This window comes from Neofelis nebulosa, chromosome 2 (genome assembly GCF_028018385.1).
Source record: "Neofelis nebulosa isolate mNeoNeb1 chromosome 2, mNeoNeb1.pri, whole genome shotgun sequence".
NCBI lineage: Eukaryota > Metazoa > Chordata > Mammalia > Carnivora > Felidae > Neofelis > Neofelis nebulosa.
Window position 1 is genome coordinate 186,870,594 of NC_080783.1, and position 21,823 is coordinate 186,892,416.

General features: G+C 40.1%; 1 protein-coding gene across 4 annotated transcripts in view; it reads left to right on the forward strand.

The window, feature by feature from the left end:
- Positions 1-6,411: 6,411 nt before the first annotated feature.
- EIF2B3 (eukaryotic translation initiation factor 2B subunit gamma) overlaps positions 6,412-21,823 on the forward strand; it is a 120,525-nt gene continuing 105,113 nt past the window's right edge. For 2 of the 4 annotated variants that reach the window (XM_058717631.1, XM_058717634.1), the window contains exons 1-3: positions 6,412-6,542; positions 9,217-9,376; positions 13,824-13,969. In XM_058717631.1, the coding sequence (XP_058573614.1) occupies positions 9,229-9,376; positions 13,824-13,969 (294 nt within the window). In that variant the 5' untranslated portion in view covers positions 6,412-6,542; positions 9,217-9,228. Of the gene's footprint in view, positions 6,595-9,216; positions 9,377-13,823; positions 13,970-21,823 lie in introns of those variants that run through there. The other 2 variants (XM_058717632.1, XM_058717633.1) reach the window with 2 other exon arrangements.

The window sequence follows — 21,823 nt, forward strand, 5'->3', positions numbered from 1 at the left end:
GTATGCTACCCCTGCCTGTTGGGATGAGGTAGGATCCTTATTTGTTCACTAATATACCTTATGAGCCTTAAACTGCCCTGGGCACATAGCAGTCACTCAGTAAACAGCTGTTCAATAAGTAAATAAAGTGTAGCTCATAAACCATACTTTCCAATTTAAAAACAAGGAAAATCAGCCCTCTGAAAATTTTGCTTCTAATAAAGGAGAAAAACTAGCAAATTGATTAAATCAGTATTTTTTAATTGTTTAACCATAAATAATCCAGATTCAGACCTTTAAAGCCAACAACAATGAAATTCTGTGTGCTTGAAAGGAAATATTGAAGTCCTAATTAATGAAGTTTCCTTCCAAGCCCTTTATAGAAACACTATAGCATCATTTGCTCTCTAACTTATGAATCCATTAGGCAACTGGTGGGCTTATGTACAAAAATAAAACACAAATATTTTAGGACCTGCAACTGGTTGCCAAAGTAGAGTTTCTCTTTTCATTTTTATCTTTCACTCAGTACTCTAAAAATAATAATTTCCTGCCCCACTGACAAGTCCACAGCCAAATGGAGTAGATGAATATTATGATGTGGCCAGCAAATTCCCAAAGAGAGAACTCTTGCAGACCGTGGGAAGAGTATTTCTGAGCCAAGGCCCAACTTTTGAAAGGTTTCCTTTGAAAGCTGAAAGAGAACTTTGGAGCTTGACCTTCTTGGGCTAGTCCCCACCACAGATAAACACATACATACAAATGTCCCCTGGGGAAGAAATGTGAACAAGAAACAAACATTATAAGGGGCGCCTGGGTGCCTCAGTCGGTTAAGTGGCCAACTTCGGCTCAGGTCATGATCTCACGCTCTGTGAGTTTGAGCCCCACGTCAAGCTCTGTGCTGACACCTCAGAGCCCAGAGCCTGCTTCTGTTTCTGTGTCTCCCTCTCTCTATGCCCTTCCTCCCCCATTTGCGCTCTGTCTCTCTCTGCCTTTCAAAAATGAATAAATGTTAAAAAAAATTTTTTAAAGAAACAAACATTATAGGGAACAGTCTTTATTCAGTAAGCATTTATTGAGTACTTCCCATGTAATTAATAAATAAAAATAAATAATAAGAATGAGGCTAAGGATAATATAGATAACAATATAGATTGATTTAGTGAGAAGGAATGTTCAGAAAAAGAGATGTTGTCAGTGACCTGGGCCCTCAACTCCGTTTTTCCACCACCACATGGGAGGTCAAGGGAAAATTTATGAGAAATTTTTAATTTACTCTATTATTTACTTAGTATGTCCCAGGTCCTGTGCTGCTGGGACCTGGGTAGAGAGGAGCAACTAAGATATTGCCTTTGTCCTCCAAGGGCTCCCAGTGTGATAGAGAAAACATAAAAAAGGGATGACAATATTTTGTGATAAGTGCCATAATGTAAGTACTAGAAGCAGTGGGAGGCAGAAAGAAGGAATCCATGAGGCAGCAGTTCTTAAAAGTATGCTCCATGGACCTCTGGGAGTCCTCAAGATCCTTTCAATGGATCTGTCATGTCAAAATTGCTTTCATAGTAATACTGAAATATGATTTGCCTCTTTCATTGAATTGATATTTGCACTAATGGTGCAAAAGCAATGGTGGCTAAAACTGCTGGTGCTTTGGCATGAATCAAAGCAGTGATACCAAACTCTATTAACATGCATTGCATTCTTCACTGCCACACACTTGCAATAAAAATAATAGTAATAAAATAATAATAAAGCAAAGTTTCATTTAATGTCTTTGATGAAGCAATAACATAATTTTATTAAATCTTGGTCCCTGGGGGGCGCCTGGGTGGCTCAGTCGGTTGAGCGTCCGACTTCGGCTCAGGTCACGATCTCGCGGTCCGTGAGTTCGAGCCCCGCGTCAGGCTCTGGGCTGATGGCTCAGAGCCTGGAGCCTGCTTCCGATTCTGTGTCTCCCTCTCTCTCTGCCCCTCCCCCGTTCATGCTCTGTCTCTCTCTGTCTCAAAAATAAATAAATGTTAAAAAAAATAAATTTAAAAATAAATAAATAAATAAATCTTGGTCCCTGAGTACATACAAACTATCAAAATTAATGAAGTAAGCCAGTCACTTCAAGGAAAACCACTAATAGTATTTGCTACCAATGATAATATTTGAGCTTAAAAGAGAAAATCAGAAGTTTGGAAAACCTGTATCTGTCATCATAAGCTTACCAGCCTTACAACATGTAAGGATTTTCTGATGAGATTGGTGGTTATATTAACAAATGTAATTTTTAAACTATAATAAGGGGCACCTGGGTGGCTCTGTCAGTTAAGCGTCTGACTCTTGGTTTCAGCTTAGGTCATGATTTCACCATTCATGAGTTCAAGCCCCACACTGGGCTCCACGCTGCCAGTGTTGAGCCTGCTTGGGATTCTCTCTCTCTCTCCCTCTCTCTCTGCCCCTCCCCTGCTTGTTCTCTCTCTCTCGCAAAATAAATAAACATAAAAAATATATTTAAAAATGTATGTATATAATATATATATACATATATATACATATATATATAATGAGTCAACATATGGAATGATGTGCATAATTCAGTGAACCAATATTTTACAAGTGATCAGTGTGTCAAGTTTTAAAATCATGCATAGGTAAAATGTCCATTTGAAGTGCAAGTATTAGAGTACAACAAGGTCATTAATACAGTGATTTTAGGGGTTCCTGGGTGGCTCAGTTGGTTAAGCGTCTGACTTCGGCTCAGGTCATGATCTCATGATTCAGGGGTTAGAGCCCGCCTCGGGCTCTGTGCTGACAGCTCAGAGCCTGGGACCTGGTTCAGATTCTGTGTTTCACTCTCTCTCTGCCCCTCCCCTACTCATGCTCTGTCTCTCTCTTTGTCTCTCTCTCTCTCTGTCAATGAATAAACATTTAAAAAAAACACAGTGATTCTACATTGCAACAAATCTTTAACAAACTACCACTTATTGAGCTTTGATGTAGTATCAAAGAATATTACCTACAACTATCTGACGAGACTATTAAAATATCTCTCCCTTTCTAATTGTGTATCTCTGTGAAGTCAGGTTTTACCATAGAATACACTCAAAACAATGCATCATAACTGATGGGAGAAGCCAGTTGTTTTCTTTCTTTTTTTAAATGTTTATTTATTTTGAGAAAGAGAGCAGCGGGGGGTGGGGGCAGCACAGAGATTGAGAGAGAGAGAGAGAGAGAGAGAGAGAGAGAGAGAGAGAGAGAATCTCAAGCAGGTTCTGTGCTATCAGTGCAGAGCCTGGTACAGGGCTTGATCTCATGAACCATGAGATCATGACCTGAGCCGAAATCAAGAGTTTGACGCTTAAAAAACTGACTGAGCCATCCAAGTGCCCCCCAACTGTTTTCTCTTAAGCCAGATATTAAAGAGATCTGCAAAAAGGTGAAAGCATAGCATTCTTCTAATTGTTTTGTTTTCAAAACTTATGTTTTCATAAAAATGACATTTATGATACCATGTAATGGTATTATTTTTATCTTAAAAGTGAATAATGTTTTTTAATTTCTCAGTTTGAGTTTTTAATATGGTGAATATCAATTGATATAATCCATATAAACAAAAGTTCTTTGGGGTCCCCAATAATTTTATTTTTAAGTAATCTCTGCACCCTGCATGGGCTTGAACTTACTACCTGGAGATCAAGAGTCGCATGCCCCACAGACTGAGCCAGCCAGGTGCCCCAAGGGTCCCCAATATTTTAAGAGTGTAAAGAGCCCAGAGATCAAAAAGTTTGCAAACTGCTTCCCTAAGGGAATAATTTCAAGTCAGTTTAAACTGAAGCAATCCCTCAAGTAGTCAACTACAGGAACAAATTCCCTGAAAATGTCTGCTAGTTTAAACATGAGCTTTTATTCTGCACAGCAAAGGAAACAACCAACAAAACTAAAAGGCAACCAACGGAATGGGAAAAGATATTTGCAAATGACATATCGGACAAAGGGCTAGTATCCAAAATCTATAAAGAGCTCACCAAACTCCACACCCGAAAAACAAATAACCCAGTGAAGAAATGGGCAGAAAACATGAATAGACACTTCTCTAAAGAAGACATCCAGATGGCCAACAGGCACATGAAAAGATGCTCAACGTCGCCCCTCAATAGGGAAATACAAATCAAAACCACACTCAGATATCACCTCACGCCAGTCAGAGTGGCCAAAATGAACAAATCAGGAGACTATAGATGCTGGCGAGGATGTGGAGAAATGGGAACCCTCTTGCACCGTTGGTGGGAATGCAAATTGGTGCAGCCACTCTGGAAAACAGTGTGGAGGTTCCTCAAAAAATTAAAAATAGACCTACCCTATGACCCAGCAATAGCACTGCTAGGAATTTACCCAAGGGATACAGGAGTACTGATGCATAGGGGCACTTGTACCCCAAGTTTATAGCAGCACTCTCAACAATAGCCAAATTATGGAAAGAGCCGAAATGTCCATCAACTGATGAATGGATAAAGAAATTGTGGTTTATATACACAATGGAGTACTACGTGGCAATGAGAAAGAATGAAATATGGCCCTTTGTAGCAACGTGGATGGAACTGGAGAGTGTGATGCTAAGTGAAATAAGCCATCCAGAGAAAGACAGATACCATATGGTTTCACTCTTATGTGGATCCTGAGAAACTTAACAGAAACCCACGGGGGAGGGGAAGGAAAAAAAAAAGAGGTTAGAGTGGGAGAGAGCCAAAGCATAAGAGACTGTTAAAAACTGAGAACAAACTGAGGGTTGATGGGGGGTGGGAGGGAGGGGAGGGTGGGTGATGGGTATTGAGGAGGGCACCTTTTGGGATGAGCACTGGGTGTTGTATGGAAACCAATTTGACAATAAATTTCATATATTGAAAAAAAAATAAACATGAGCTTTTAAAATGGATGACAGATATGGGGTTGAATGCTGTTCTTAATAACTGGTTCTTACCTCAAAAACATGCTGTAATTCCCAAGGCTTCTGTTTGCTTGAGCTAATAACAAGGAGAGACAGTATCTTGCCATAGAAGGAAAGGGTAGTCAAGTTTCAGGCCTTCTATAGCCAATCACTCCATGGCTCCCTTTTACCCACATACCTGGTGTCATTCTTTAGGTAAAATAAGTAATTATTTAGTAACTCCACCAGCAGCCTAAAGTGAAGAAAAGGCAGAGTAGGAATAGGCTGGTTTTATGGAAATAGTCTCAGGTCTTCCTCCCTTCCCCCCGGACATCTAACTGAGCTCTTATTCTTTCAACTGAAGGTCTGGGAAAAAATTACAAGTCCTGACTGTTGTATCCCCAGCATCTACCATCTAAGACATTGTTTGGCACTTATTAGGCACTCAATAAATACTGTTGAATGAAGTAAAACTCCTTTATTTTTATTGCAGAAATTAGACTCTGTCTCTTAATTTGCAAGGAGCTAAAGCAACACAAGGTTTAAGAGATGGACAGAAAAAGAGGAAGCTTCTAAAAGATTAGGAAACTGCAGGAATGTGTGAGAGTGGCCATTGTTCTTGTTATCTGCTATAGCTTATAAACCACCCCAAAACTAACTGCTTACAACATCCATTATTATCTCTCACAATTGTTGGAGTTGTCTAGATCCAGGCATTTGAGGTCTCTAACGCAGTTGCAGCCACTTAAGTGGACTCCCTGATTCCAGGGAGTCTATTAACACAGCTATCAGAGTGATCCTTTAAAAACCTGTCATATCATGTTCTTCTTCTGCTTAATTCAAGATCCTCACAATGGCTTACAAGACGCACAAGATCTGAATTATCCACCCTCTCTCCCATTGCCTCTGACCTCTGCCATCATTCATTCTCCACCTGGCTTACTTCCCTTCAGCTATATTGGCCTCTCTACGGTTCTTTGAACATGCAGTCTCTCTTCAAGGCCTTTGCACTTGCTAGCTAGTCAGCTTGGAAGACTCTTACCCAAGATATCCACCTGACTCACTCTCTTCAAGCCATTATTCAGTGTCACTGTCTCAATGAGGTCTTCACTGACACCCCTCCTTCTCCCAGTTTCAATGATTAAAGGTGATTGTTTTCCATACCATAAGAGTCTGGTTCAGAAAGCCGATGCGAGTCGCCACATTAGACATTGCAGACATAGAAAGCGTTGGCAATCCCTTGCCTGCATGAGTATTTGGCTGTTTCTCCGCCCGCTAGCCCAAAACTGCGGCTCCCAATGAGCTCTCTTTTCAGAGTGGTAGTCGGCCATATGGTAGAATGAGAACTCCCTAAAGCAAGAGACCGTGGCTTGTTCCTGTGCAGATTCCAGGAGCCTAGCACTGGGAAACACATTCAATGGGCGTTGATGATTTGTGAATGAACGAAAGGATACAGACCGCCCAGCTTCCTCTTCTCATAGGGCGCGCTTTTTGTATGAAATCTATTGCTCGACTCTCGTCCCTTCTACGCGGGCCTGCCCAGCGCATCCCATCGATCTGTTCGGCCATCGCGCGCCTGCGCTTTTGGACTGGCAGTCGGAGACGGCGTGGGGTGCGCTGGTAGCTGCTGTGGCGCGCCTGGAGTCGAGAGGTAAAGCTGCGGCGTTAACGCTGTCAGGCCCCTTACGAGCTGGCTGTTGGGGGTGAGCACCGCGGTGGGGGCAGCCGGGCCCCGCTCATATGGGGAAAGCAGACTCCTCGATCCCGGCCGAGGAAGGCCTCAGGAGGTGGGCGGGGGTGCAGAGCCCTGGAGTCGCCCGCTCGAGTCCCTGCCTGACCCGGCCAAGCAGCTAAGTAGCCGAACTAGAAGGGATCTTGGAGAGAATGTGAGCCAACCACCTTGTGCAACAGATGGAAAGGAGTTTGAGGGAGGGGAGGATCTACTTGAAGTCACAGCGAAAGAGAACCCAGATCCTGGACCACTCAGCACAGTGCCTGAACTCTTTCCACTTCAGCCCTTCATTTATTTATTCTGCCTATTTTTAGTTGTTTAGGGGCAAGCCAATGAAATAGAAATAGGAATGCAATAAAGTCCAGATGAGAGACCCAATTATGATAGTGTTTTATCTTACCAGTGTACAAAAGGAGAAGGCAACGAGTGCCATGATGGAGGCATGTATGAGATGCCATGAACCCCCCACTCTAAACCTTGGGAGGCTAACGAGACTCGTTGTGATTCTTATCACCCAGAGTCGTGTCAGTGACATTGAGGCATTTGACAATCTGTCTGGATCATGGTTAGTTATGTTCATGATTATCACCGAGAGCCTTGCGGAGAGCAGAAACCTTAGATCCTGGTGACCTGGGGTCTAATGTCCCTTCACGTGTTTGAGCTTGACTTTTACAGGCGGTTGTTGAGATGTTCACAGATGCTTATTCCACAAACACTGATTGAATGCCAGGCATCTGATGGAAATTGTGTTAGGTACTGAGAATACAGTGTTGACACGGTCCTTGCCTTCAAGGAACTCACGAGATACAGACATTTAAATATATGTGCAATAAAGCCTGGGAAGACAGAGATGATCTGTACATGGTAGAATGGAAGCACCTAAGAGGGAAGGAGTTGCTTCTACCAGGAGGATAGGAGAGGTTAGGAATGTTTTTTTAAGAAAGATGATTCTTAGCTTAAGTAGGTGATTTCTAGGCAAAGGAGAAAGGCAATCTAGGAAGCAAGAGGAGCAACACAAAGACCAGAATTATGCAACAGCATGGTTCATTTGGCATAAAAGGCTTTCCATGACCTAGCCTCTGTCTAATGATGTCAGACACAGTGCTTATTGTGGGATTGACATTATTTTGTGTGCTTTACATAGATTAACTTATTTACTCTTCAAAACAACGCTGTGAAATAGTAATTATCCTCATCTTACAAAATAAAACTGAGACAAAGAGAATTTATGAAGCTTGCCTTAGTTCACACAACTAATGCGGGTTAGGGTTAGAATTCAAATCCAGCCATCTGAAGGGTCTATGAGCTTAAACCAGGCTCCCTTCCAGGAACTGAGGACACTCAGAGTTTTAAATGTCAGGCCACTGGTCATCTCACCTAGACGTGGCAGAACCAGAACTCAAAATCTGGTCTTTTGACTCTGAAAGGTCCCATGCTCTTTTCATAATAACATCAGATGTGATAGGAGTTATACAGTACCACATTGAAGTTAAATTCCATTCTGAGGCAGTGGTTGCTGAAATTGAAATTACCATATCTTTAAGTTGTGGATGTTGTTCAGGAGGCTTCACTTTGTGCCTTGGGTGTACCGGGTGTAACTGCTGCAGTTTAAATAATGATGAGGACCCAGGACTGATCATAATTACAGGGGAGGGTGTAGCATTATTTGCCAATTTGGTTTCAGATTTTTTTTTTCTGAACATTGCATTTCAAACTGGTACTTAAAAAGTTTTATCATTTGTTGTAAATCAAGGAGTACTTTTAAGCCAGTAAGGATTTATGACCTTTTACCGTGCACCTTTTCTGTGGTAGCTGCTGTAAAGAGATTCTTTTGAAGGTCAAACAGGTTTGTTTATTACCTTGAGTTTAGAAAAAGGAATTAATCTGATTTGTTTCTACTATTGGGCTCTGCAAATCTAGATTCAGATACATCCCTACATTTGTGTTTACAGTAATATCTTTCACAGTTGGGGATAATGTGAAGAGAGCAGATGGCTGAATTATTGGAGGAATCTTAAGTCATCTCATACTTTTCAGAAACCTAGTATGCTTGTATTTATGCTGTTAATTCTAGTCAGAAGTTTCCAGATTTTTTCAAGAAATTAGAACTCATATCAGAAGCCCACTTGGTAAACTCTTACTCCTTCAAAAGTCCCCTCAAATATTACCTTCCTGTAAAACTCCCTGTCTTTTCTAGGAATACTTAGGTATTACCTTCACCAAATGCCTACTGCATCTTTGATATATTCCTGCCACGACACTAATGATAGTATGTTATAATTTACTGAATTTATCTTCTCCACTTAATTGTGAGCACCTCAAGGGAAAGGGCCAGGTTTCTTTAATTCATATCTCTCCTTCAGCCCATCTGCCCTGGCTGGAGCTGAGAGTTTATATTGGTGAGTCAGAAAATGTGATAAAGGTGATGTTTATACTGTAGCTAAGGAGATTTTCTTATTGTGGTTATTGGAGTTGGAAGTGACACATTTGACATAAGTGATTATCAGTAACCTAAATAGAAATAGGGTTAGTACTATGTATGCTTTGAATTTGTTACTTTTTTTCCCCTGTTAATTGTTTTTCTCTGTGATAGCTGTTTGTGAAAATGGAATTTCAAGCAGTAGTGATGGCAGCTGGAGGGGGATCTCGGATGACAGACCTGACTTCCAGCATTCCCAAACCTCTGCTTCCAGTTGGGAACAAACCTTTAATTTGGTACCCACTGAACCTGCTTGAGCGTGTTGGATTTGAAGGTGAGCTATGGCAATGAGATGTACTCATAAAACCTTGGGGATGTTTGATCCCAATGATTTGTCGGCTTTATGAGAGTGAGAGAGGATGAATGAGAGAAGACCAGGACTCAGCATTGGCTGGAGACTGGCCTCTTTTAATTAAGAACATAGAAGTACTCTATTGCTATGTAAAAAAGGTTGAGAAGATAATGCTATTACTGTTTTAGAGCTGCTCTCCACAATGATCCAAGATTACTCCTATAAGGATATCAGAAAGAGCACAGAGGGATTCCAAGTCAGTACCTCATAGTCAGTACTTACTATGAATCTATATGTATCAGGTGATATATTAATATATTAAGGGGTACAGAATTGGAAAGGTAACTTAGGCCCTGATTTCTAGAACCTTAAAGTCTAGTGGGGTGATACAAATATAAAGAGAGGGGACAAGACTACAGATCCTACAGACATTAAAAAGATAAGTGAATATTATGAACAACTTTATGGTAATTAATATATTTGACAACTGAGATGCACATTTTATTTTTTATTAAAAAAAAAATTTTTTTTAATATTTCATTTATTTTTGAGAGAGAGCACAAGCATGGGAAGCTCAGAGAGAGAGGAGGAGGACAGAGGATCTGTAGCAAGCTCTGTGCTGACAGCAGTGAGCCCGATGTGGGGCTTGAACTAATGAACCATGAGATCATGACCTGAGCCAGAGTCGGATGCTCAACCGACTGAGCCACCCAGGTCCCCCTAAACGCTCATTTTAGAAATATTGCTTTGGAATCTCTATAAAGAATGGATTTGAATGACTCAAGGCTACAAGCAGGGAGATGAGTTGGGAAATTGATACAGAAGTCCACACCAGTAAAAAAGAGGGCCTGAACTAAAGAAGTAGCACTAAGGATGGAGAAGAAGGAACATTTGACAAAGTTGATGATTAATGGAGAGGGAGAGTGGAAAAAGAGAGAAGAGTTCCCTCTACTTTTTGCTTGGGTGAGTAGGTGACTAGATGGTGATACCAGTAACTAGGAAAGGTAATATGAGTCAACGAATAGGTTTGAATGAATATAATGAGTTCAGCTTTGGCCACAATGAGTTTGAGGTGTCCTATAGTTAGATATAGCAACTCTGAGTACCAGATGGAAGTAGTGTCAGATCCTGGGGCACAGTCTTGTATTCTGGTGTTCATTCCACCATGAGAACTGCCTTCCTGAGACAAACCTGTGAACATTTCTATGCAGTAGTCTTTATGACACTGATGTTAAGAGATATGTTTTAGAGGCTCCTGGGTGACTCAGTCAGTTAAGCGTCTGACTTCAGCTTAGGTCTTGATCTCATGGTTCACTAGTTGGAGCCCCACATCAGGCTCTGTGCTGACAGCTCAGAGCCTGGAGCCTGCTTCAGATTCTGTCTCCTCTCTCTGCCCCTCCCCCACTCACACTCTGTCTGTCTCTCTCTCTCAAAAATAAACATTAAAAAATTTTTTTTAAGAAATATGTTTTAGGTGGCGCCTGGGTGGCTCCGTAGTTTGAGTGCCTGACTCTTGATTTCAGCTCAGGTCATGATCCCAGGGTCATGGGATTGAGCCCCACATTGGGCTCCACACTGAGCATGGAGCCTGCTTGAGATTCTCTCTCCCTCTCCTCTCTGTCCCTCCCTCTCTCTGCCACTCTCCCCCACCTGTGTTCTCTCTCCCTAAAATTAAAAACAAACCAAAAAAAGAGATCTGTTTTAGAAAAGATTTTTTTTTCTTCTTTCTTTCTTTCTTTTCTTTCTTTTTTTTTTTTTTTAAAAGAGAGAGCGTGGGTAAGCATGGGAGAGGGGTAGAGGGAGGGAGAGAGAGATTTGAGGAGTGCCTCCTAAACACAGGATTCTGGAGTTAATTTTTTTTTTTTTATTTTACATTTATTTATTTTTGAGAGAGAGAGAGAGACAGAGAACAAGTGGGGGAGGGTGAACAGAGAGAGAAGGAGACCCAGAATCCGAAGCAGGCTTCAGGCTCTGAGCTGTCAGCACAGAGCCCAATGCAGGGCTTGAACTCAAAAACTGTGAGATCATGACCTGAGCCCAAGTCAGACGCCTAACCAACTGAGCCACCTAGGCGTCCCAAGATTCTGGAGTTTGATAGCAAAATCTTTATTCACTTTGTTCATATTGTTCGCGAGTTTAGAGAAGTTAATGTGGCCCTGCTTAGCATTTTCTTTCTCTCCACAAGAGTCTTAGTCCAGTTATTAGACTGTCCCACATATGCAGTTATTCCCTTCACTCTATCCACTCTACCTAAAATGTCCTCTCCAAAATGGTACCATCTCTTTGAAATTCTAAACAGCATCAATCATCCTGTCCTCTGTGGTTCCATCTCACTGTGTTTTTCTGTCTCAGTACTACCCAAGGCCTGTTTTATGCTATAATTAGTGGCCTGGGAGACTGATATCTCTGAGAGCAGGTACTATATCTCATTCATCTTTGTAATATCAGCATTTACATACAGTGTGTACTAAAAAAATGTTTGTTGGACTTGAATTTATTTTGACCTATCTCAAAGGCCATCCCTTCCAGAAAGCCTTCCTTAGTCATTTCTATGTATAATTTCTCCATCTTAAGTTTCTTAAGAATAGGAACCATGTGGGGCGCCTGGGTGGCGCAGTCGGTTAAGCGTCCGACTTCAGCCAGGTCACGATCTCGCGGTCCGTGAGTTCGAGCCCCGCGTCAGGCTCTGGGCTGATGGATCGGAGCCTGGAGCCTGTTTCCGATTCTGTGTCTCCCTCTCTCTGTGCCCCTCCCCCGTTCATGCTCTGTCTCTCTCTGTCCCAAAAATAAATAAAAAACGTTGGAAAAAAAAAAAAAAAAATTAAAATAAAAAAAAAAGAATAGGAACCATGTTGGGGCGCCTGGGTGGCGCAGTCGGTTAAGCGTCCGACTTCAGCCAGGTCACGATCTCGCAGTCCGTGAGTTCGAGCCCCGCGTCAGGCTCTGGGCTGATGGCTCGGAGCCTGGAGCCTGTTTCCGATTCTGCGTCTCCCTCTCTCTCTGCCCCTCCCCCGTTCATGCTCTGTCTCTCTCTGTCCCAAAAATAAATAAAAAACGTTGGAAAAAAAAAAAAAAAGAAACATAAAAAAAAAAAGAATAGGAACCATGTTGAGTTCCATTTCTGACTTCTCAGTGCCTGTTTTTCCTTTTCATATTAAAAGTGTTTGTATTTATTGGATGAATGAGTTAGTGACTAAAAGAAAGCAAAGTGGGGAATGGAAGAAGAGAGAAGGAAGGAAGGGAAGTTAAATGATTTGGAAAAGAAAGAAAGAAAGAGGAAGAAAGAAGAGAAAAATATGATTACAGTGAAAGGGAGACATAATTGTTACCTAGAACACTATCACAGAACAAGTGGAAATTGTTTCACTTTAGAGACACTAAAATCTGATCTTCAAACATCAGCAACACATGTTATGTTGTAGTGAATTACATTACCCTACCAAAAATCCCAAAGATAACAAAACCCCAAGTTTCCTGTCATTGGTTGACAGCTATACGGATAAGATGAAGACCTCTGTTTTATGGAAATTGCTTCTTAGTAGGGTTCATTGTGATCCTCAATGAAACACTTATGGCTGCTTGGTGGGAAGTGGTGATAGCTCCTTTGTAGTGAATGAAAATTTTAAAATGTAATCCTGTTTGTGTATGATTCGATGAATGCTCTTCTGAGTTCTTTACATCAAGAAGTGGCATGTAATATACTAAAGTGTGGGCTCGAATCATCAGAACTGAGTTTTATCTTGAGTCCATTGCTTACTAGTTGTGTGACCCTGAACAAAGTCACTTAATATCTTTTAGTCGAGGTTTCCTCATTTGTAAAATGAGTTTTTGTAAGAATTGAGAGAATGCATGTAAAATACATTGAAAAGACTCAATAATATTAGCTATTATTATTACAGTTAGAAACAGGGGCTCTTAGGTGGCTCAGTCAGTTAAGTATCCATCTGGCTCTTGATTTCGGCTCAGGTCATGATCTTGCAGTTTTGTGAGTTTGAGCCCTGCATCAGCCTCTGCACTGACAACACAGAGACTGTGATTCTCACACTCTCTGTCTCTTTCAAAATAAATAAACTTAAAAAAATAACAATAGGGGCGCCTGGGTGGCGCAGTCGGTTAAGCGTCCGACTTCAGCCAGGTCACGATCTCGCGGTCCGTGAGTTCGAGCCCCGCGTCGGGCTCTGGGCTGATGGCTCGGAGCCTGGAGCCTGTTTCCGATTCTGTGTCTCCCTCTCTCTCTGACCCTCCCCCGTTCATGCTCTGTCTCTCTCTGTCCCAAAAATAAATAAAAAACGTTGAAAAAAAAATTAAAAAAAAAAAAAAACAATAAATAAATCTAGAAAGAGACCAAATCTAATTGAAATAGTGAAACCACTGTCTAAATGAAAGCGAGTTTTTGTGTCTTTCCTTCTTTTTTTGTTTTGTGCTGTAGAAGTCATTGTCATTACAACCAGGGATGTCCAAAAGGCTCTATCCGCAGAATTCAAGATGAAAATGAAGCTAGATGTTGTATGTATTACTGATGAAGCTGACAAGGGAACTGCAGATTCTCTGCGCCAAATATATCCAAAACTTAAGGTGAGAAGCTATTTCTTAATTTTTATTGTTTACTGAAGATAAATATCATTGGTGTTTTCACAGTGCATTACAGCTTACAGTGCTTTTTTGAAAATATATTTTTGCATCACATATTTTGTTGCCCCATGTACTCTTCAACTGCTTTTGATTATTTTTTTAAAGTTTATGTATTTATTCATTTATGTAAGTAATCTCTGTACCTAATGTGGGGCTTAAACTCCATATCAGAAGTCACGTGCTCCTCTGACCGAGCCAGCCAGGCACCCCTATTTTGATTATTAATGAAGATTTAGGTGTGCTTGCCTCGGCAGCACATATATTAATGAAGATTTAGGTGTTTAGTTGTCACAGGCACTGGTTTCCAATATTTTTGAGTAATTGTACATCCCTATGAAAGAGGTGTACTTCAAATGTGCTTTAAAAGATTCCATTTAAATGAAGTTCATGAACAAGTGAATTTAATCTATAGTGATAAAAATGAAAGCGACCGTTGACTTTGCAGATGACAGGTTGACTGGAAAGAAATATAAAGGAACTTTCAAAAATTCCAGACCCCCACCCCTGCAACATGTTAATATTTGACCTTTTGGTCTACTTTGATTAGATACTAACAAGGGCTTATGGATATGAGGACATAGTCTCCCTGGTGGCCTGTGGCCTATGAGCTGAGAAATATCCACTGTAAATTATTTTGAAATTGATGTCCTTTGGGAAAAATTCAATCTGTATGATAATGTTGGCATCTTGTTTGAATTGGGGAGCAGACTCTCTGGGTATTTCTCATGACTACAAACAGATTAATAGTTTCAACCTACCTATGCACTAAAGAACAAAAAATTAATGTAGAAATGTACTAGGCCTTTCCCGCCATCCCACCTTTATTGGGAAATAATTTACATACAGTAAAATACACAGATACTAAGTATACAGTTCAATAAATTTTGACAGATATATACACCCTGATTACCATTACCCAAATCTAGAACATTTCCATTACCTCTAAAAGTTCCTTTTTACTTCTTTTTAGTAAGCTACCCTCAACCTTCCAGCGCCCTACCCCCCTTGAGTTAACTCACATGTTAACTTTGTTCATGAACTAGGTATAAATGGAATCATACCATTTTAGTCTGGTTTCTTTAGTTTAATGTAATATTTTTCAGACTCTTATTGCAAGTATAACGTGTGTGTGTGTGTGTGTGTGTGTGTGTGTGTGTGTGTTTATTCTATTGAATAAGTATACCACTGTTTACTTATTTACCTGTTGATGGCCATTTGGGTTGTTTCTAATTTGGGGATGTCATGAATAAAGCTGTTAGGAACATTGTTCTGCAAGTCTTTTGTGAAAATATTCTAGGTTGTAGGGTTTACTTTACTAGAAACTACCAAATAATTTTCCAAGTGGTTATACCATTTTATACTTCCATCAACAATGTGTAAGGGTTGCATTTGCTGCACGTCTTCATTGACACTTGGTATCGTCTTTTACATTTTATCCATTCTAGTGGCTAACTATGGAGTAGTTACTCATTGTGGTTTTAAAAAAAATTTTTTTTAATGTTTATTTATTTTTGAGAGAGAGAGTGAGACAGAGTGTGAGCAGGGGAGGGCCAGAGAGAGGGAGACACAGAATCCGAAGCAGGCTCCAGGCTCTGAGCTGTCAGCACAGAGCCCAATGCGGGGCTCGAACTACAAACTGTGAGAACATGACCTGAGCTGAAGTCGGATGCCCAACCTACTGAGCCACCCAGGCGCCCCACTCATTGTGGTTTTAATTTGCATTTCTCTGATTGTAATGATGCTAACCACCTTTTCTTCTTTAATTTTTTTTAAAAAGTTCATTTTTATTTATTTTGGGTGGGAAGAGAGAGAGAGAGAAAGAGAGGGAGAGAGAGAACGTGTGGGGTAGCGGCAAAGAGAGAGGGAGAGCTAGAGAATCCCAAGCAGGCTTTCTGTTGGCAGCACAGAACCCAACTTGGGGCTGGAACCCACAAAACCATGAGATCATGACCTGAGCCAAAATCAAGAGTTGGATGCTTAACTGACTAAGCCATCCAGGCACCCCACTAATCACCATTTTAAGCATTTGCCTGTTTTTAAATTGAGTTGTTTACCTTTTAATTATTGATTACAGAAATTGTATTTTACATCTAGAATTATATATTCTAGATGTAAGTCTTTTGTCAGATATGTGTTGTGAATATCTTCTGCTAGTGTGGCTTGCCTTTTTACTTTATTCATTTTTAAGTATTTATTTATTTTGAGAGAGAGAGAGTGTGCGCACATGAGCAGGGGAGGGGCAGAGAGAGAGTGGGAGAGAGAGAATCCCAGGCAGGCTCCACGCTGCCAGCAAAGAGCCCCAGGCAGGGCTCAATCTCACAAATCATGAGATCATGACCTGAGCTGAAATCAAAAGTCGGATACCTAACCGACTGAGCCACCCAGGCACCCCTGCCTTTTTTCTTTCTTAATGGTGTCTCTTCATGACCATAAGTTTTCAATGTTGCTGAAATTCAGATTACTGATTTTTTTTCTTTTGTGGTTAATACAGTTTTTGTGCCCTTTCTAAGAAATCTTTGCCTATCCCAAGCTTGTGAAGATATTCTCTTATGTTTACTTCTAAAATATGGTTGGATATCTACTGCATCTTGATTTGATTTTGTATGTGGTGTGATATAAGGATAAAGGTTCACTTTTTTTCTATATGGATATTTGTTCCAGCACCATTTGTTAAAAAGACTTTACTTTCCCCATGGAATTGCACTGGTGCCTTCACTGAAAATCAACTGACTGTATGTGGCCAATTTCTGTTTTCTCTATTTTGTTTCATTGTCTTTACTTCAATACCACATTGAATAATGTCTTCATTATTTTTTTTATGTTTATTTTTGAGAGAGAGAGACAGACAGACAGACAGACAAACAGGGTGAGTGGGGGAGGGGCAGAGAGAGAGAGGAAGACACAGAATCTGAAGCAGGCTCCAGACTCTGAGCTGTCAGCCCAAAGCCCCACGTGGAGCTCAAACTCAGGAACCACAAGATCATGACCTGAGCAGAAGTCAGCTGCTCAACCGACTGAGCTACCCAGGCGCCCCTGTCTTCATTATTTTAGATTTATAGTACGAATTGAACTGAATCTATAGATCAGTTTGGGGAGAATTGATATTTTAATATTGATTCTTCTAATCTTGAACATCTGTTTATTTAGATTTCCTTTAATTCCTCTCAATAGTGTTTTATAATTTTCAGTGTAGAAGCTTTGAACATCTTTTGGTAAATTTTTTCTTAGGTAAATGTTTTTAATGATTTCTTTTAATGTTTATTTATTTGAGAGAGAGCACACACGTGAGCGAGAAGGGAAGGGATGGAGAGAGAGGGAGACAGAGGATCCAAAATGGGCTCTGTGCTGACAGCAGCGAGCCCAACATGGGGCTCAAATCCACAAACTGTGAGATAATGACCTGAGCCGAAGTTGGACGCTTAACCAACTGAGGCACCCAGGCGACCCTTAATGATGTTATTATAACTGGTGCTTTTTACTCTATTATCAATTGTTTATTGCATAAAATCATGTTTTCTATATTGACTTTGTTAAATTGTAGATTCTTTAGGATTTTCTATATACATCATCATGTTGATTGTAAATAAAAACAGTATTACCTCCTCTTTTTTCATCTTTATGCTTTTTTTTTTTGGAACTTATTGCCCTAGCCAGGATCTCCAGTGCAATATGTAATAGGCATTTTCCATTCACTTATGGCCTCTCTTTCTGTTTTTCTATGCTTCCATCCAAGTAGGTTTTGGTGTTTCTGACTGGAGTGGAGTTTTCCAATTCCGTTATGTTGGGTGTGTTACTTTCTGGAGTGCAGCTGCTTCTTTCCTTAGGGAGAATATGGGGAATTTCACTAGGAAAATGAAATGATAATTCTGTTCTTTCGCAGGAACAGATGCCAAGTTTACCAAGAATCTTAGGGTGTTTAGTGGACTAGCCAGGGGCTCTTTCAGCTACTGTTTAAAAGTTTAGGATGGAGGTACAATCTCTCTTTGCTCCCTAAGTCTAAATCTTAGGAATATTTTTACCCTTACCTGGAACTGGAGATCCTAGAAGTCTCATGTGAGACCTGTATAACTCTTAGAGGCTTGAGAAGTGGTAATGCCAACTATAAATAGAAGAGGGCATGTGGAGGCGAGTATAGTAACTGCTGATAGAATACTTTACTCTCAAGTTACTGCTCCTTCCTATGGTTTTGATCATTTGATCCTTATTTTAGGGCTCCCCCTTGAACATAACATAAGAGTCCTCATTAATTCACTCTGCACAATCTCATTTCTTTTCTTCCTTTATCCCTTTGTTTCTACATCACTTACATGACACCTTTTACGTATAATCCTACCTCTGTGCCTTCTTCTCAAGCTGTGACTTTAGCTAGCAAGTCTCTGTTGTCTTTGCTATCTCTACTTGGTTTCTCCTTTACCAATGGCTCCTGAAATCCTGACTTCACATCAACTTGCATTCCAACCTAGAGCAGAGGCAGCAAAGCTAACCTGCGGAGAAACATAGTAGACTCCTAAATAGCCATTGAGATCAAAGTAAGACCTGAGCTAAGCCAAAATTTAGAACTGTCTGGTTGGGATCAACACGATCTTGTAGGAAAGGCAATAGAAATACATATAAACAGTTGAAGAAAGTGAAATAGTCTGAGAAGGCAGTTTGTTGGTGTTCACTAAGAGATAGCAAGTACCTCTCTAAAATAGGAAGTTGTACCCCCAGGCTGTGCCATGGTTTAAAAGCATTGCCCTATTGAACCAATTTATTTCTCTTACCCTGTACCCACAAAGCAGCTTCTTAAACATTTGAGGACTCTTGGTCTGTTTTAAATAAGATTTTAGGTAAGATAATATTCCCTTTGAGATTTGGGAGTTTATTAGCTTTTAGTTCTTTTATCTTTACCTATTTCCTCCAGATTGAGTTCCCCAAATATTACTGTGAGGTTATCCCACATGGCTTTTCTCAGACCACAATAGTATGTTAGCTTTATCTGACTTTTTTGCTTAAATTTAATTTATAATTTTTTTCATTTACATTGCATTTGCTAAATATATTTTATATGTGGAAACTTCCATCACATCTGCATATTAGATATTGAAGCTGAACATCATATTTGCTATGTGTTTTTTCAACTAACAGACATATATTTCATTTGGCTTTATTCTTCTGGCACTGTTTTCTACTTCATTTTGCCTTATCTTATGCCACAATTTTTGCTGACTTACTGGCTTCTCACTTTTTATTTCATCTGCCCACCCTCTTTCTCTGACTTACCAAGAGAGATTATTGGTTCATTCATTCTCCCACACCGTGGGTGAGTGAGCTCCATTCTTATAGTTGGTGTTGATGACATGAAAATTCATAGATTTAAAAAAAAATTTTTTTAATGTTTATTTATTATTGAAAGACAGAGAGACACAGAGCATGAGCAGGGGAGGGGTAGAGAGAGGGGGAGACAACAGAATCCAAAGCAGGCTTCAGGCTCTGAGCTGTCAGCACAGAACCCAACGTGGGGCTCGAGCTCACAAACTGTGAGATCATGACCTGAGCTGAAGTTGATCACCTAACCAACTGAGCCACCCAGGCACCCCCTGAAAATTCTTAGATTTTAAATCTTCTTCACAATAATGTTTCATATTTGTTGATGGATGATTCAGTCTTATCTATGTCTGAACTCATTCAGTTAGCAAATATTTATTGAGAGTCAACTAATACTAATGATTATAATTGCTTAATTTATTAAATACCAATTATGGACCATAGTTTAAAAAAATTTTTTATTAGGGAAAACTTCAAATATGTACAAAAATAGAATATTGCCAATGTATCTATTACATGGTTACATTGTCAAAAGTTATTAACCCATGGCAAATCTCATTTCATCTATATCCCCACCTATCTTGCTCCCTCTCATGTTCTTTTAAAACAAATCTCAGACATCATATTATTTCATCTCTAAGCATTTCAGAATATACTACTAAGATGAGATCATTTTTTGAGAGCTCTTTAAAAAATGAAAAAACTGGGGAGCCTGAGTGGCTCAGTCAGCTAAGTGTCCAACTTTGACTCAAGTCATGATCTCATGGTTCATGAGTTCGAGCCCTGCATCGGGCTGTCTGCTGCCAGCGCAGAACCCTCTTCAGATACTCTGTCCTCCTTTTTCTCTGCCCCTCTCCAGCTTGCATGCTTTCTCTCTCTCAAAAATAAACATTTAAAAATAAAGTAAAATAAGAATAAAACTATAATGCCATTATAATGCCTAAAAAAACAAACTGATAATTCTTTAGTATCGTCAAATATCCAATCAGTGTATGAGTTTCTAGTTGCCTTATAAATATAACTTTAAAATATTTTTTAGTGTGTACATTACAATTGGTTGAAATGTCTCTTTTAATATATAAATTTTACTTCTATCTCTTTTTTCCCATTAATTTATTTGCTGGAGAAATTGGATCTTTTTCTTGTATATTTTCCCTCCCACAGTCTGCATTTTGTTGATTGCAACCATGTGGTGTTGTTTAATAAGTATCTCTCTATATATATTGGTGTTGGTATTGGTAGTTGGACCTAAAGGCTCCATTAAACTCAGGTTTTGAATTTTGGGGCAAGACTTTCATAGGTGGTGTTGTGTTCTTCTATCTGGAGGCACATATTTGCTGATTCTCTCTCTCTCTTTCTCTCTCTTTTAAGTAGGCTCCACGCCTAAGATGGGGCTCAAATTCACAACCTTGAGATCAAGTTGCATGGTCTACCTACTAAGCTATCCATGCAGCCCAGATTGTCTCTCTTTTTGTGATGTGGTAGCGGTTAATGATCACTGCCACCAGGCCGTAGTCCTTGTCTCTCCAGGCATTTGGCTATCTGAGGCTTATTTCTAGTAGATTCCTTAAGAAGTCTTCATGATATCAATGCTTAGCAGATTATCTGCAGCCTTTATATTTCAAAGCTAATTTATATGGATATGAAATCCTTGACTCACATTTTTTTCTTAAATATCTTAAATTCTCTCATGGATTATGTTATATAATGTTGCTGTTCAAAAAAGTACAGGTGAAAAATCTTTCTTTCCCTTATGAGTGAGTTGGTCTTTTTGTCTGGATTTCCAAAAGCATTTTTATTTATCTAATTTTTTAAAGATTTTATTTACGTATTTGTTTATGTTTATTTATTTATTTTTTGAGAGAGCGAGCAAGCTGGGGAGGGGCAGAAAGAGAGGGAGAGAGAGAGTATCCCAAGCAGGCTCTGCACTGAGAGTGCAGAGTTCAATGCAGGGCTCACACTCATGAACCATGAGATCATGACCTGAGCCAAAGTCAGATGCTTAACCGACTAAGCCACCCAGGCACCCCATTAAAGATTTTATTTCCCTTCATTTTATTTTTTTAAAGTTCATTTACTTATTTCGAGAGAGACGGAGACAGCACCAGTTGGGGAGGGGCAGAGAGAGAGAGAGGGAGAGAGAGTATCCCAAGCAGGTTCTGCACTGTCAGTCTAGAGCCTAACATGGGGCTCAGACTCATGAACTGTGAGATCATGACCTGAGCCGAAGTCAGATGCTTAACTGACTGAGCCACCCAGGCTCCCCAAGTGTATTTTTTTTTTCAAAAAAAAATTTTTTAACATTTATTTATTTTTGAGACAGAGAGAGAACATGAACAGGGGAGGGTCAGAGAAAGAGGGAAACACAGAATCTGAAACAGGCTCCAGGCTCCGAGCTGTCAGCATAGAGCCCGACGCGGGGCTCGAACCCACAGACCGCGAGATCATGACCTGAGCCGAAGTCGGACGCTTAACTGACTGAGCCACCCA